General features: G+C 39.4%; 1 protein-coding gene across 2 annotated transcripts in view; it reads left to right on the top strand.

Annotated features, from left to right (window-relative positions):
- The window catches only part of LOC126161962 (COP9 signalosome complex subunit 4), an 81,140-nt gene that overhangs the window by 55,329 nt on the left and 7,769 nt on the right, over positions 1–18,042 (top strand). The window contains exons 4-6 of one of the 2 annotated variants that reach the window (XM_049918146.1): positions 8,903–9,039; positions 15,844–15,958; positions 17,662–17,893. In XM_049918146.1, coding sequence (XP_049774103.1) covers positions 8,903–9,039; positions 15,844–15,958; positions 17,662–17,893 — 484 coding nt within the window. The remainder of the gene's footprint in view (positions 1–8,902; positions 9,040–15,843; positions 15,959–17,661; positions 17,894–18,042) is intronic. The other variant, XM_049918147.1, reaches the window with a different exon arrangement.

Raw genomic sequence — 18,042 nt, 5'->3', positions numbered from 1 at the left:
AATTACATCTCTCAGATCCATTACAACTGCTCCCCAGGGCTTTTGTTGTTATGGACATATACAACAAAATCCCGACCACACTCAGTAATGGATCTGTATTACACAATTAGTACATTAATGATGCAGTCTGATAACCTCTTCCAAATTTGGACTCTTTGAATCTGTGGACTTGTTACTGGCTGTTGTTGCAATGATACTTCCCCATCAATCTCATACACAAAAATTCAAGTAAAGAAATTATTTGACATGACAAATATACATGGTATAAATCATACATGAGAAATATTCTAACATACAGCATACAGATTGAAAATAATAGAAAGGCAAAACTCATTTCCTAGAATAAGATACAAAAAAAATTTTTTTTTTTATCAATGTTAATTTCATTATACTTACATATCGTACAGTAAAAATGATACTGGACATATATAGTGTAATGTGTTTTTCTCTATATTTGCCTTATATATATATATATTTTTTTAACTTTGGATTTTTTTTTATTTTTATATTTTTTTTAATTAGTCATGGTTTTTTTTGTTTTTTGTATATATTTTTTTTGCTTATGATTTTCTTTTTAAATTTTTTTACTCATGTTTTTTTGTATTATTTTTTTATGATTTTCTTCTTTTAGTACAGTTAAAGATACATCAGTACTATCTAAATTTTTTGCAATTATTTATGTACACTTGCCTCTCTACTACAATATTACTACAAATTACATTCTTGTGAAGAGTACTTTTGCTCCCCACAACATCAGTATAAACAACAATAAACTGCTCATATATCATGAGGCTTTATCTAAAATTGGTTTTGAAACTTATACCTTTGCATGCATGTCCTCACATGCATGCCTTCACCCACAGGGAAGACTTAGCTTCCAAAAATTAGAAAAATTCAGAAATTCTCACTATGGAGACTTTTTTTTTGTAAAAAAGTAAAAATAAATCTCTCATTTTTTTGTTACAACAGTGTTTTTTCATCAGTTTCAATTAACATGTGACTTCAAATTATTAATTTATACATGCAAATATACATACGTGGTTTTACAGGTAGTTTTATTCTAACAAGCATATTCCAGTGGAGGACTTTTGTTTTAGGTGATAATAGGTTATTTAAATTTTGAAATTATGATTTCTATTTATATAGTTTCACTCCATCTTTTTTTTTCTCGAAACCACTACTAGAGGATTATTATATGCACTGATACTCCTTTCTATTATATTACATCCTTCCATCTTTTTCAATTCTTTCTCAACAGCAGGTCTTTTTGATATTGCATTACTGTATGGTTTTATGAAAAATGGTTCATGAGATTTTACCTGAAGCTCACACTGATAACCCTTTACCCTACCAGGTATGTCACTGAAAACATCACTGTACTCCCACAGCAGATTTTCTAAATGTTGTTTTTGCTCCCCAGATAAATTTTGTGTTTCTGAAATTTTCAAATGTACTAAATTCCCAAATTCAACTTCATCAGTATCAAATCTATGAGTTTCAATATTCTCCAATCTATTTTCTTTTAGTAAATTGATACTGTCAAAATTTCCATTACTCTGATCACCAAGTGTGTTCACAAAATTTGTCTGAATGTATTCCCTTTCACTAGTTTCTATCAAAAGTTTTCTTCCAACCCAATCAAATGCTGTATTTACTTTTACTATCCAATTCATACCCAAAAGAAAATCCTCATTAAATTCCTGAATTACAAAACATCCATGTGTGAACAACTTGCCTTCAATTAAAAATGTCACTAAAGCCTGGCTTTTTATCAATTTACTGCTCTTCCCAGTAGCACCTTTTATCTTTACCCCAACAACTGGCATTTCAACAAAATCTTTCCCCACTTTCAATTTCTTGCTTAACCTTTCAGATATTCCCGAGATCTCACTTCCTGTATCAATTAAACATTTACCAATCCATGACCCAATTTGAACTTTTATATAAGGACTGCAAAATTGATCACTTTTCTCAGAACCTGTATCCTCATGTAATAAATCACTTTCAATATCCCCAAACCTATACTTATTAGAATCATATGGTATATCATTACATGTATTATTTGTCACAGTTATAAAATTTGCACAAGATACAAAATTGTCATTAGTACTCTCTATTATCTCAAATAGCCAAGAATTTTCATCCAAATCACATTGTATACTATTGAAGTACTTATCCTTCAGTTTTTCAAAAATAAAATATCTCATCTTTTTCCACCACTCAGGACATACAGTTTCACATACATTAATAAGCATCTTTCTAAAGTTCTTGTCAAAAGAAATAGTTTCACTGTTCAGCCATATATTCATAAGAAATGTGTGTGTGTCATTAGTATCTGTAAAAGTTTCACTTAGGTTAGAAGTTATACATGTGTCATCGTTATTTGTGTAGTCAGATTCTTTAGCAACAACATCTAAATTCACACTTTTACATACACCCAGCTTGTGAGTCTTATTCATCCTGGTAACATCCCTGGGAATTTCTATAATATTCTCACTATTTAATCCATTTTCAACCATGTGTACACCCAACTCCCTATTTAAACTAATGAAACACCTTTCCTCAACATCATCATCATCAATACCATTACTATCATTAACTTTATCATCAACATCATTATCATTATACATATTCAGGTCACACACATTCAAATTATCTCCTAAAATATCATTTCCCCTTTCTAAAGGTACCAGATCCCTTTCACCAATATTTTCATTCTCACAGCATGCATTCTCTCTTTCATTCACACACATCTCTGAACTACTACAAATTACATCATCTGACAAAGTGTTGTTCTTTTCTGCCCAAGTGTAAAACTCTCTTAAATTAAATGGATCACAATTACTTTTATCTACTGTATGTTCTTGTGTACTGAAAATTTTATTTTTATCAATATTATTTTCCTCTTGAAATTTCTTCAATAAGTAACAACTAATGACCTCATGTGATTGCTTAGGTTTGGAACTGTCATGTTTGGGTTTATGATACTCACATCCATTGGCCCTTTCATCATGCTCACCTTCTGCCTCAACCTTGCGGACCTTCAAGGGGGCATCTACTCGTTTTTTGTTTCCTGAATTACAACTTGTTCCTGTTTGAACTGCTGATTGTGGTTCTGCCAATGCCTCTGATCCACATTTCTGTTCCCATTCCTATGCCAAACATTACCTGATTGTTGGTAGTTTCTATTGTACTGACCTCTATCAAAATTTCTGTGATTTTGATCCCTAAAGTGTTCTCTATTTTGTTGATTATTACCGCGAAAATTTTGTTCTTGTTTTGGATAAAAATTATGGTCCTTCTTCTGAAAATTGTTATATCCCCCTGAATTTTGACTAACACCATGATAATTGTTTTGTTCCCTTTTTTGAAAGTTATCATTTCCCCAATTTTGACCATTACCTTTCTGAGTAAACCCACTGTGTTCTTGTTGTTACCCTATCCATCTTTTCAATATAATTGAGAAACTGCTCTACATTACTATCAGGACAATGAACTAAACTCAACTGCATTGCTGATGGCAATCTTCTCTTTAAGGTATCAATTTTGATCAAGTCATCCAAAGGTTTTGTTAAATGAATAAGTTTTTGAAGTTCACTTTTGCAAAATTGTTTCATGCTCCCATCTGATTCTCTATAGTTTCGCCCATTCAAAAATTCACTTTTGATTCTAGTTTGTTTAAGATCATCCCAAAAATTTTCCAGAAATTTTGATTCAAATTCTGAAAATGTCATCCCCATAGTTACAATCTGGTTTGCCCAAGTCAAAGCTTCCCCTTCCAAGAATTTTTTCACAAATTTAATTTTTATTTCATCTGGTGAGTGAGGTAAAAAACAATCTTTACAATACTGCATGAAATCAACGGGATGTAAGGGTCCATCTACCGAAAAGTGCTTCACTGGAATATTAGATACAAGATTACATGTGTTGAAATTGTAATTTTTGCTTTGAAATTCAATGTTAAAACTTTCAATTTTTTCGCTAAGTTCTTTGACAGATTTTTTGTTTTCTAAATCATTGCATTCTACTTTTTCTTCTAAAGTAACCAAACGATTGTCAGTTTTTTGTTCTACATTTTTTACTAAAACTTTCGTGTTCTCATCCAAATTTTTAATTTCCCCTTTAATGTCATTAAAATCAATTAAATTTATTTCCCTATCTGCCAGTAACTCATTTTTTACAGTATTAATTTCACCGCTCAATTTAGCATCAATTTCATTTACTTTTGCTTCCACAGATTCAATTTTTTCCTCAGCATTGCCAACTCTGTTCAAAAGATCACCCACTTGGGTATTGACTGCTTGGACTTGCAACAAAATGTTATCAATTTTTTCATCCCAGTAAGTCTTATTGTCGTCAAGTGTTTGTTTAATTTCTTTCGTGAAATTTACAAGAAAACTTTTTAAATCAAACTTATCGGTTCTTTCACTTTCATTGGACCTGTCCTGATGTTCGAAGTCTATTAAATTATTACTTTCTACTTTAGGCACAATACTCTCGAAAATCTCATAAGTCATTGTGAAGAACAAAAATTTATACACAACAATACAGAACAAAATAAAAAGATTGTTTTAACAAAATACGACGGTTTCGTGACTTATCTGGAACACTCTTCTACTGTTGCAAAACCACGTTTTCCATCTATGTGATTGTTGACCAAAATTCTTGAAATTACTTCTTCTGTCGAAAATTATATTTTTCGCCGAAACATTTCTTCTCCAAAACTTTTACTTCCCGATGAACACAAACACTGTAACACACATTCTGAAGAAACTGGTATTAACACACAAAAATTTTCTTCCTCGTAGCACTGTTGAAAATCTCGTGAACACGATATCCCGGCTGCTGAGCCCCCAGTTGAAATACGGCAAATGTTATCCCGGCTGAGCCCCCAGTTGAAATGTTGCAGAATTGTTTTCCCGGACGAGACACAAGTTGAAATACGGCTAACTGTTATCCCGGCTGAGCCCCCAGTTGAAATATTGCAAAATGTTGTCCCGGCTGAGCCACAAGTTGAAAATATGATCACTATTTTTTATTTACTTAAATTTGCCATATTTCGTGACAGTACCTTTTCCATTAGACGTTTACACGGCGATATAGTCTTGGCTTCAGTTGTCTAAGTATGATTCCACAATGCATCTTTGTTGGTTGCAGAATTGACGTGGTTCAACGTGTTTCTCTCATTTTGGTGTTTCAAATACAGTTTCTTCAAATGTAGTTTCTTCTTTTTTAGTTAATACAAAAATAATAGTAACATACTTCAAAATTATTTATGACGGCGACCTTCACATCGTTCTTCCGACAACACCATGGTCAACACACACCAACAGTTAGCTGCCGACTTACTATAGTCAAAGATGACTCCAACGTCAAAGATGTTTTACACCACACACAATCTTCCAGTTGTAATCAGTCTCTTTGCTATTCTTCGATACATATTCTAATAGTAATCAATATGCTTTTACTCTCAAAAACAGAAGTAAATTAACATATAATAAGACAAATTATAATAAATCCTGACAAAAATATAAGAAAACATTTAAAATTCGGTATCGACAAATACGATAAAAAAATTACATCTCTCAGATCCATTACAACTGTCACCCTGCCTTCCTCCATCAGAAATGAGTGGAGGTGGTTTGGATGATACCCTTCTCTTCTCAGAATCATGAGTGCTACAATGTTGCCGTTACTATGAGGGAGCTAGATCTTGCTCGGACTTCTTTCCGATCCTCCACCCCAGGCCCAGATGATGCTAACATCCAGATGTTGCTGCACATTTCTCCTGTGGGCAAGGCCTTTCTGCTTCATAAGTACAACCACATCTGGGAAGAGGGTATGTTTCACAGATGCTGGTGTGAAGCCACTGTCATACCCATACCTAACCCAGTAAGGACAAACACCTTCCTTATAGCTACTGCCTCATATCTCTTACCAGTTGCGTTTGCAAGGTGATGGAACGAATGATTCATGCCCTGCTGGTTTGGTGACCAGTCTTGCAATTCACTGATGAATGCATAGTGTGGAGTTGAGAACGGCGTTCTGCAGTTGACCATCTCTTTACTTTGTCCACCCATGTCTGAATGGTTTTCTGCGGAAACCCTAGATTGTGGCCTTGTTTTTCGATTTGGAGAAGGCCTATGACACCAGCTGGAGAACTGGTATCGTCTGTACTCTTTACACATGGGCCTTCCGTGCTGCCTGCCCTGTTCCCTTCAGGCACTTTTAAAAGACCAAGTTTTCAAGGTGCATGTGGGTTCTGCCTTGTCGGACACCTTTATCCAGGAAAACAGTGTGCCTCAGGGCTCTATCCTGAGCGTCATCCTCTTTGCTATCGCCATTAACCCTATAATGGCCTGTCTCGCGCTGGGCATCTTTGACTCCCTTTCTGTTGACAATTTTGCCATCTATTGCAGTTTTCCATGGACCTGTCTCACTGAGCGGAATCTTCAGCAACGTCTTGATCATCTTTACTTCTGGAGCATCGACAATGGCTTTCGCTTTCCTACTGACAAAACCGTCTGTATTAATTTCTGGCGATGTAATTGGTTTCTCCCACCATCTTTACATCTTAGGCCTGTTGTCCCTATGTTCATTGAAACTACGAAATTCCTGGGGCTCATGCTCGATAGGACACTCTCTTGTTCCTCCCATGTGTCACTACTTGACAGCCCGCTGTGCTTGATTCCTCAATGCCCTACATGTCCTCAGTGGTACTTCCTGGGGTGCCAATTGAACCACCACCCTCAGTTTGTACCAGTCCCTTGTCTGTTCAAAACTCGACTAGGGGTGCTTTGTTTATGTTTTTGTGCATCCATCCCTCTCTTTTGCGCTGTCTCAACACTATCCACCATCATGGCATCCATTTGGCCATGGGCACCTTTTACAGTATCCCAATTGAGTGTATGTATGCTGAAGCTGCTGAACTACCACTGTCCTCCTGCCTTGACTTTCTCCTCAGCAGGTATGCATGTCATTTGCCTGCCATGCGTGGCCACCCATCCTATGCCTCCTTTGATGATTCCTTTGATTGCCAGTATGGGGCACGTCCCTCTTCTGTTACCTCCTGGAGTCCGCTTTCGGCACTTGTAGGGTGGCTTAAATTCACACTACCTGCAACTTTCCTGGTGGCTGTGAATCCTTCATCACCTTGGCATTGTGAAGCAACCCATGTTAACCTTGGCCTTCATTCGTTTCGTAAGGACACTACTCCAGCCTCGGTCTATCACCTTCAGTTTCATGACCTTCGCATGGAACTTCGTGATAGTACCTTTCCATACAATGATGGCTCTCGGACTGACTATGGGGTTGGGTGTGCCTTCTTCATTGGCACCTGTGTCTTTCGATATGGGCTTCTGGCACACTGCTCAGTGTTTACAGCTGAGCTCTTCACTCTGTATCAAGCCGTGGAGTACATCCAGCAACACAGCCTTTTCGTTTGTGTTGTCTGCTCAGACTCACTCAGCACCCTTCAAAACTATGTGCACTGTACACTGCCCATCCCTTAGTGCAGCGGGTCCAGGAAAACTGTCACTTGCTCACTCTTGATGGAGCCAGTGTGATGTTTCTGAGAGTTCCTGGTCATGTCAGTCTGCCAGGAAACGAGGTTGCAGTCCTCGTACCTCAGCCCATAAGTTCCTGTATTCCCTCCGATGATCTCTGTGTTGCCATCTGGTAGGAGGTGGTGTCCCTTTGGCATTGCCAATGGTCCTCCCTTCATGGGAATAATCTCGGGCTTCTTAAGCCTCTCCCAAGGGCTTGGATGACCACCTCTCGGCCCTCCTGCTGGGAGGAGGTCATTTTAACTAGGCTGCATATTGGGCACTGCCTTTGTAGCCATCGTCATTTGATAAGTGGCACTACCCCACCACTTTGTACAGATTGTGCCCAAGTTTTAACTGTCTGCCACTTCCTGATGGAATGCACATTTTTTAACCTTTACATTTCCAATTGGGTTTGCCATCTGAGTTATTGGCCATTGTAGCAAATGACGCCCGGGCTGTCGACCACTTTTTACTCTTCATCCACCAAAGCAACATGGCAAAGGCCATTTAATTTTTAGTTTTGGACTTCCTTTTCTGTATGGTGTCTTTTTCCATGTGCCTGTTTTTAGCTGTCTTCTATTATGTCAGTTGGGACTGATGTTTAGTCGTTTTTTAACTCCCCTCTGTCTCCGTATTTATAGATTTGACTTGGGCGCATATGACCCCAGTAGTTTTTTGCACCCTAAAGCAAAACAAAACCAAAAACCAAACAAAGCAGTGGCTGACCACGAATTTGACCTTGCCATTGCTGAACATGCTGCGTAACGTAACTGTGCTTCCTGGGCATCTTCAACTTCCAGACATTAAGAAAGGAAAAATTTGAATCGTGTTCTTAACTCCTTATTTGTAGCTATAGGAGTTCTTTCAAAGAATGATAGGAATTGTTTCAAAGGATGTGGCTGATAGTGGTCTCACTACTCAGTTATTTGCTATAGTAAGGTATTCATCACTACTCACATTGTGGCCCTAATGGTAATTTGTTGATGTAATAGTCACCTTTGTAACCTATTATGCTTGGTAAAACTGGATTGGGCATTGTAAAAATAAGGGATATTGTATGTCATAACAGGAAACTCCAAGAAGTTTACAGCAGAAACATTACTTCTATTTTCAGTCTATTGATAAACTTACTTTTGTTTCACATGAAGTTTGTTCTCGTTGAATTACCACTCAGGGCTCAATACTGAAAAATATAATTTGAAACTTCAAAATGTATTTGATATGTGTTGCTAATATGTTGAACATAGGCTTTTCTGATAATTATAACATTTTGTTTTTCATGTTTGGCAATTGTATAAAAGTTGTGAAATGCAAGCCAAACTGTATAGATACTAGAAGTTACATCCATTTTCCAGGTACAGCCTCGTGTTATCTCCTTTGAAGAGCAGGTAGCTGCCATCCGTCAACATCTTGCTGAGATCTACGAACGTGAGCAAGCATGGAGAGAAGCAGCTAATGTTTTGGTGGGAATTCCATTGGAAACAGGCCAGAAGTATGTAATTTATTTCTGTGTAAAATCTGCAGGTGGAACAGATAAAAGGGCTGTTACCAAAACATGAGTGAATGATTGAGTGAAATGCAGACAGTATACGTGAAAGTATTTTATTATTTTATCCATGATTAGGGTGGGGGAGAAAGAATACTGCAGCCCAAAACTAGATACTGTGTTGCTTGTTGTGCTTTTTTTTCTTCAGTGTTATTGACAGTTTCATTTTCAGTGCATAACATGGGATGTTACGGAATTCCAGGTGCTTACCTTCCATTATGAGCTGTGGGTAGTGTCTAGTACTCCATTATCTAGAATGTGGATAGTGTTTAGTTCTCCATTATCTAGAACTTCAGAGTTATTGGTTGTAGTCTCTCTCATATTGACTGCTGCTGCCATGAGTGCAGATGCCTAGTAGTAAGTTTCGTTTTTTCTTGTGGCTTACACTAATTTTCTTCAGTATTTTTATTGCATTTTGAAGAACACAGCCACTCTCCATACTCCCACTGCATGACTATTCTGCCTAGTTGGAATACCAATTGCATGGAATAAAGCTTTAGAACTAAGCATTACTTAATCTGCTTTTTAGATATGTTCTCCTCCACAATTGATGCAATGTGTCCGCAAGGTTTCCACTTCCAGAAGAAGTTATGGTATGCCTCTTGCAGGTGATTTCGTTTTCTGAACAAGAGTCACACGCCAACAGGGATGAATGTGCGGGTGTGTTATCGTAATGCAAGAGCAATGAATTGTCTCACTACATTTCACGTTGATTCCTTCTCACATTTTCTTGCAGTGTGCAACATGTCCCAATAGTACAATCAGTTAATAGTTCCATGACGGACAAATCCTTCAAAGTCAAAGAAAATTATCAGCATGGCTTCGACATTTGACCTGACCTGATGAGTTTTTTCCTTGGAGAACCTTCCCTGACCCATTGTGAAGACTGAAACTTGGACTCAACATCGTAACCATAGACCCATGTCTCATCATTAGGCAAAGGTATTTTTGGTCTTAACTCAAGAGCCCGTGGGACAAAATTGGCAGCAACACAATGCATTCCAGAATGCTGTGTCAGGATTTCATGACATGATCCAACTGAAATGTTACGTAATTCTGCAATCTCTCTTAGATTGGCATGCACTATTTCATAGATATTTCTGACATGAGCATTGTTGGTAGATGTCGAAGGGCATCCTGAATGAGGGTCATCTTCAACTTCCGTCCACCCATTTTAAACTCGTGTGAACCATTTGTAACACTGAGTATGGCTTAAGTATTCATTACCGTAGGCTTCCTGCATCAATTGGTACGTCTCTGTAAAGATTTTGGTGAGATTCACACAAAATTTAATGCAGACGCTTTGCTCCTCTAACCCTGCCATCTCGAAATCTGTGAACTTCGTGACACAACGCTCTACTCAATTCAGCACTGAAGAATAACTAACAGATATACAAAAATGAAACTTCCGGCAGTTACACATTAAACACAGGAATACCAATTGCATTTCGCTCCAGCACACCATTGGGGCAAAATTACGAATGTTCTGGAATTTTTTGAACAGACCTCATATATAACCTGAGTAAAATATGGTAACAAAAGTACTTGGTGAAATATAAAAAAATTAAAAAGTAAAGGTAACAAGTCACTGAACCGTTGCAGCATTGAGTCATTGATTGGTACACAAATGAAACTGTAGACATTGCTTAGCAACCTTTTCATCTCATTGATTTTCCTATCAAATGCCCAGTGCTATTCAGCAAGTTATTTGTACTACTCCTTTACATATTTATTTTTCACACAGGATTTTCTGTTATATTTGTTTGCTATATTGTTCATAGCAGTTGATCCACTTCCATATTTCATTATTCATTAAAAGGCATACTCCTGTGTAAACACTATGTAATTTTGTATTTTATTCCTCCACTCATCTGACCAGAAATACTGTTTTTCCAATGTGTGTCTTAAGAGGAGCAGTTTGACCATTGCGCCCCATTTTTCTTTAAACTACCCCCAGTCAGTCATTATACTATGTGGACTAATGCTAGCACTTTGGAATGAGATTGTCTTTCCAGATTTTGTGTTGTTTTTTACATCAATCCTTCACAATGTTAGACTGTCACTATCCATCAGTGAACACAAACATACACACAAAATTCTAGCTTTCGCAACCAACAGTTGCCTCGTCAGGAAAGATGGTTGCGAAAGCTAGAATTTTGTGTGTATGTTTGTGTTCGTTTGTGTGTCTGTCGACCTGCCAGCAGTTTCATTTGGTAAGTCACATCATCTTTGTTTTTAGGTATATTTTTCCTACGTGGAATGTTTCCTTCTATTATATATATATATATATATATATATATATAATAGAGGGAAACGTTCCACGTGGGAAAAATATATTTAAAAAGAAAGATGATGAGACTTACCAAACAAAAGCGCTGGCAGGTCGATAGACACACAAACATACACACAAAATCTAGCTTTCGCAACCAATGGTTGCCTCGTCAGGAAAGAGGGAAAGACAAAAGGATTTGGGTTTTAAGGGAGAGGGTAAGGAGTCATTCCAATCCCGGGAGCGGAAAGACTTACCTTAGGGGGAAAAAAGGACAGGTATACACTCGCGCGCACACACACACACACATATCCATCCTCATATACACAGAGGATGGATATGTGTGTGTGTGCGAGTGTATACCTGTCCTTTTTTCCCCCTAAGGTAAGTCTTTCCGCTCCCGGGATTGGAATGACTCCTTACCCTCTCCCTTAAAACCCAAATCCTTTTGTCTTTCCCTCTCCTTCCCTCTTTCCTGACGAGGCAACCATTGGTTGCGAAAGCTAGATTTTGTGTGTATGTTTGTGTTTGTTTGTGTGTCTATCGACCTGCCAGCGCTTTTGTTTGGTAAGTCTCATCATCTTTCTTTTTATATATATATATATATATATATATATGGTTTAATAGAAGGAAACATTCCACGAAGGAAAAATATACTTAAAAACAAAGATGATGTGACTTACCAAATGAAAGTGCTGGCAGGTCGACAGACACACAAACGAACACAAACATACACACAAAATTCAAGCTTTCGCAACAAACTGTTGCCTCATCAGGAAAGAGGGAAGGAGAGGGAAAGACGAAAGGATGTGGGTTTTAAGGGAGAGGGTAAGGAGTCATTCCAGTCCCGGGAGCGGAAAGACTTACCTTAGGGGCAAAAAAGGACGGGTATACACTCGCGCACACACACACACACATATCCATATCCATCCACACATATACAGACACAAGCAGACATATTTAAAGACAAAGAGTTTGGGCAGAGATGTCAGTCGAGGCAGAAGTGCAGAGGCAAAGATGTTGTTGAATGACAGGTGAGGTATGAGTGGCGGCAACTTGAAATTAGCGGAGATTGAGGCCTGGTGGATAACGGGAAGAGAGGATATATTGAAGAGCAAGTTCCTCTCTCCCAATCCGAAACCTCTGTCCTATCCAAAGGCCTCACCTTCAGCCCCACTCCCAGATTCAACCAAACAGCCCTCGTCACAAATTTACTGTCCTACACTCGTACTCTCTGCTGGAAGTATCACTTTGCCACGAAGAAAAATGATCCTAATCCTACCCCTAATGATCCAACTCCCCAAGACACTATCCAAATTGAACCCTGCCTGCAACAGTTCCGTCCTCCGTCACAGCGGGACCCACCTCCTCTTCCTCAAAATCACCCTCTCCAAACCTTCCAGGAATTTCTGACTTCCAGCCTTGCCTCTCAATCCTTCTTAAAAAACCTTAATCCTACTCCCAACATCACCACTGCTGAGCCCAGGCTATCCGTGATCTGAAGGCTGACCGGTCCATCGTCATTCTTCCGGCGGACAAGGGTTCCACGACCGTGGTACTTGATCGTCGGGAGTATGTGGCTGAGGGACTGCGTCAGCTTTCAGACAACACCACATACAAAGTTTGCCAAGGTAATCCCATTCCTGATGTCCAGGCAGAGCTTCAAGGAATCCTCAGAACCTTAGGCCCCCTACAAAACCTTTCACCTGACTCCATCAACCTCCTGACCCCATCGATACCCCGCACCCCTACCTTCTACCTTCTTCCTAAAATTCACAAACCCAATCATCCCGGCCGCCCCATTGTAGCTGGTTACCAAGCCCCCACAGAACGTATCTCTGCCTACGTAGGTCAACACCTTCAACCCATTACATGCAGTCTCCCATCCTTCATCAAAGACACCAACCACTTTCTCGAACGCCTGGAATCCTTACCCAATCCGTTACCCCCAGAAACCATCCTTGTAACCATTGATGCCACTTCCTTATACATAAATATCCCGCACGTCCAGGGTCTCGCTGCGATGGAGTACTTCCTTTCACGCCGATCACCTGCCACCCTACCTAAAACCTCTTTCCTCATTACCTTAGCCAGCTTCATCCTGACCCACAACTTCTTCACTTTTGAAAACCAGACATACCAACAATTAAAGGGAACAGCCATGGGTACCAGGATGGCCCCCTCGTACACCAACCTATTCATGGGTCGCTTAGAGGAAGCCTTCTTGGTTACCCAGGCCTGCCAACCCAAAGTTTGGTACAGATTTATTGATGACATCTTCATGATCTGGACTCACAGTGAAGAAGAACTCCAGAATTTCCTCTCCAACCTCAACTCCTTTGGTTCCATCAGATTCACCTGGTCCTACTCCAAATCCCATGCCACTTTCCTTGATGTTGACCTTCACCTGTCCAATGGCCAGCTTCACACGTCCGTCCACATCAAACCCACCAACAAGCAACAGTACCTCCATTACGACAGCTGCCACCCATTCCACATCAAACGGTCCCTTCCCTACAGCCTAGGTCTTCGTGGCAAACGAATCTGCTCCAGTCCGGAATCCCTGAAGCATTACACCAACAACCTGACAACAGCTTTCGCATCCCGCAACTACCCTCCCGACCTGGTACAGAAGCGAATAACCAGAGCCACTTCCTCATCCTCTCAAACCCAGAACCTCCCACAGAAGTGCCCCACTTGTGACAGGATACTTTCCGGGACTGGATCAGATTCTGAATGTGGCTCTCCAGCAGGGATAAGACTTCCTCAAATCCTGCCCTGAAATGAGATCCATCCTTCATGAAATCCTCCCCACTCCACCAAGAGTGTCTTTCCGCCGTCCACCTAACCTTCGTAACCTCTTAGTTCATCCCTATGAAATCCCCAAACCACCTTCCCTACCATCTGGCTCCTACCCTTGTAACCGCCCCCGGTGTAAAACCTGTCCCATGCACCCTCCCCTCCAGTCCTGTAACCCGGAAGGTGTACACAATCAAAGGCAGAGCCACGTGTGAAAGCACCCACGTGATCTACCAACTGACCTGCCTACACTGTGATGCATTCTATGTGGGAATGACCAGCAACAAACTGTCCATTCGCATGAATGGACACAGGCAGACAGTGTTTGTTGGTAATGAGGATCACCCTGTGGCTAAACATGCCCTGGTGCACGACCAGCACATCTTGGCGCAGTGTTACACCGTCCGGGTTATCTGGATACTTCCTACTAACACCAACCTATCCGAACTCCGGAGATGGGAAGTTGCTCTCCAATATATCCTCTCTTCCCGTTATCCACCAGGCCTCAATCTCCGCTAATTTCAAGTTGCCGCCACTCATACCTCACCTGTCATTCAACAACATCTTTGCCTCTGCACTTCTGCCTCGACTGACATCTCTGCCCAAACTCTTTGTCTTTAAATATGTCTGCTTGTGTCTGTATATGTGTGGATGGATATGGATATGTGTGTGTGTGTGTGTGTGTGTGTGTGTGTGTGTGCGCGCGAGTGTATACCCGTCCTTTTTTGCCCCTAAGGTAAGTCTTTCCGCTCCCGGGACTGGAATGACTCCTTACCCTCTCCCTTAAAACCCACATCCTTTCGTCTTTCCCTCTCTTTCCCTCTTTCCTGATGAGGCAACAGTTTGTTGCGAAAGCTTGAATTTTGTGTGTATGTTTGTGTTCGTTTGTGTGTCTGTCGACCTGCCAGCACTTTCATTTGGTAAGTCACATCATCTTTGTTTTTAAGTATATATATATATACTTAAAAACAAAGATGATGTGACTTATATATATATATATATATATACCTAAAAACAAAGATGTTGTGACTTACCAAATGAGAGTGCTGGCAGGTCGACAGACACACAAACGAACACAAACATACACACAAAATTCAAGCTTTCGCAACAAACTGTTGCCTCATCAGGAAAGAGGGAAGGAGAGGGTCTTGTGTGTTTGTGTGTTTGTGTTCGTTTGTGTGTCTGTCGACCTGCCAGCACTTTCATTTGGTAAGTCACATCATCTTTGTTTTATATATATATATATATATATATATATATATATATATATATATATATATATATATATATATATATATATACACACACACCCCCCGCTCTCTAAGGTGACATACAGTGAATAGTCCACATTCGAAGTTGCTGAGCTCTCCTTAATGACCCATTCCACTGTGATCGCAACACAGTGCTGCTTGTCACCCACCCCCCCACCCACCACACCCCTTCCGCCTCATTTTATAGTGCCAAGTCCACTTCTTGTGACATCTAGTTGTCAGTTATGTATTACATAGAAGTGTCTGGATACTGCTGATCAGGTAATGTGTAAGGTACATGGAATCATACTTGCAGGATATTACTACATTGACTAAGAAAATGCATTGAAGTGCACATTATCTTTTGTGTGTTAACTGCGAAACATTGTACATGTAAACTGGATTCCTGAGACATTGTATCTTGGTTTTTAGGCAGTACACTGTGGACTACAAGCTTGATACATACCTCAAGATAGCAAGGTTGTATCTAGAAGATGATGATCCTGTTCAGGCAGAAGCTTACATAAATAGAGCATCACTGCTGCAGGCAAGTTGCCAGATATGCCATATTTTTGTGTTTTTGGGGGCTCTCATTTTATCCAGTGTTCACTGATATTCCTGTTGTAGCTTGTCGCAGGCAGGAGTGCTTTTGCATTATTTGAAATCTTTAGTATTGGAGCTATTTCTGTTGGTGCTATTATACAAGGGTAAGTCAATTATTATCTGCAGTGTAGTTACATTTTTGTTTATTTTGGTAGTAGTGTCGTTTTATGTTGACACATGATTTGTTTATTTGTTGTTATATCTTTGCAATTTTCAAGCTGCTAGGTTAGTTTTGTTATTACTGCCGTGCTGTTAATTGTGGCTGCTCCGCTGTGTATTTGCACCAAAGGGGAGCAACATTCAGTGATCCGTTTTTTGTGGTCAGAAGTGTATCAGGGACCAAAATTCATCAAAGACTTTTGGTACAGTACAGGAACGGTGTTTTGCCACAACGGAGTGTTTACAAATGGATTGAAAAATTCCGAAATGGTCGCAAAAGTTTTACACATGATGAATGAGCCGGACAACCGTTTACCGCCACAAATGAAGAAACTGTTGAGCATTCAAATGAAATGATTATCTTAGACAGATGATTAACTATTGACAAAGTGGCACATTGTCTGCAATTTGATGATGGTTCTGCCTACGAAAACACTCTTAACAGACTTGGGTATCATAAAGTTTGTGCGAGATGGGTCCCAAAATAACTGACACAGTTGCATAAACAAACACACTTGGACATCTGCAAAAATCATTTGGATCGCTATGGTAATGAAGGGGACAACTTCTTGGACAGGATCATTACTGGTGACGAAACATGGATCCATCATCACGAGCCGAAGAGTAAACTGCAGAGTATGGAATGGAAACATCCAAATTCGCCATTCAAGAAAATGTTCAAGACCCAACTGTCTGCAGGAAAACTGATGCTTACGGTTTTTTGGGATGCACAAGATCCAACTGGAACATTATGGGGAAAGGGGCACAACAATAAACAGTGTATGTTACAGTGAGATGCTTACAGCCAGACTAAAGACTGCAATTCAAAGCAAATGCTGAGGATTCCTGTCAAATTGTGTTGTGTTGTTGCATGACAATGCCCATCGGCATACTACTGAAACACTCCAGAAACTCAAATTTGAAGTACTGGATCATCCTCCGTATAGTCTCAATCATGCCCCTTCTGACTATCACTTGTTTGGTCCATTCAGACAGGCACTAAGGATCTGTTGATTTGCCTCAAACGAAGCAGTGAAAGGAGCAGTGAATTCCTGGCTCGCAGTTCAACCGAGAACCTCCTTTTATGAGGGCATCAGGAAGCTTGTACGATGGACCAAGTGCGTTGAAACACAAGGAGACTGTTGAAAATGATGTTCTTGCAAGTTTCCTATTTGATTACAATAAAATTTTATAACTACTTTGCGGATAATAATTGACTTACCCTTGTAAGTAACCCGGCAATTATTTATATAGGGGATGATGCACTTGTCATACAGTTGTGAATGAGAAATAACTTTGTGATAATTTCCAGGTCAGCAAAAACCCTTCGTTGTAAAGTTCATGAAGTAATGCACTCCTACCACAAGAAAAAGACATAGTAATAGTGTTTCTAAAATGTTACGCATAATGCATGATTATACAAACACATTATATGCTCTAATAAATATTTTGATGATAATTTTTTGTATTTCTATTTTGATATTTCAGTTACTCTCTCTCACTAATTTCTGTCGACTATTTCATATACAGGCTGAATCAAGAAATGAACAGTTACAGATTTATTACAAAGTCTGTTATGCTAGAGTACTAGACTACCGCCGAAAATTTATTGAGGCAGCTCAGCGTTATAATGAACTTTCTTACCGAACCATAATTCATGAGGATGAACGTATGACTGCATTAAGAAATGCACTAATATGCACAGTCCTTGCTTCAGCAGGTAGTAAATTTTTTTTTAATAATTAGCCACGTATTTTATATCATTATTAAAAATAATAATGTTAAATAATGTTGTGCAATATTTGTGTACTGTGTACTAGTGTAAAGACGCTATTTTCTAACTTACTTCAGGTGAATGATAGCGAGATC

Source organism: Schistocerca cancellata, chromosome 2, assembly GCF_023864275.1.
Source record: "Schistocerca cancellata isolate TAMUIC-IGC-003103 chromosome 2, iqSchCanc2.1, whole genome shotgun sequence".
NCBI classification, from domain to species: domain Eukaryota; kingdom Metazoa; phylum Arthropoda; class Insecta; order Orthoptera; family Acrididae; genus Schistocerca; species Schistocerca cancellata.
The sequence above is the reverse complement of the archived record's forward strand: the minus strand, read 5'-3'. Positions and strand labels throughout refer to the sequence as shown.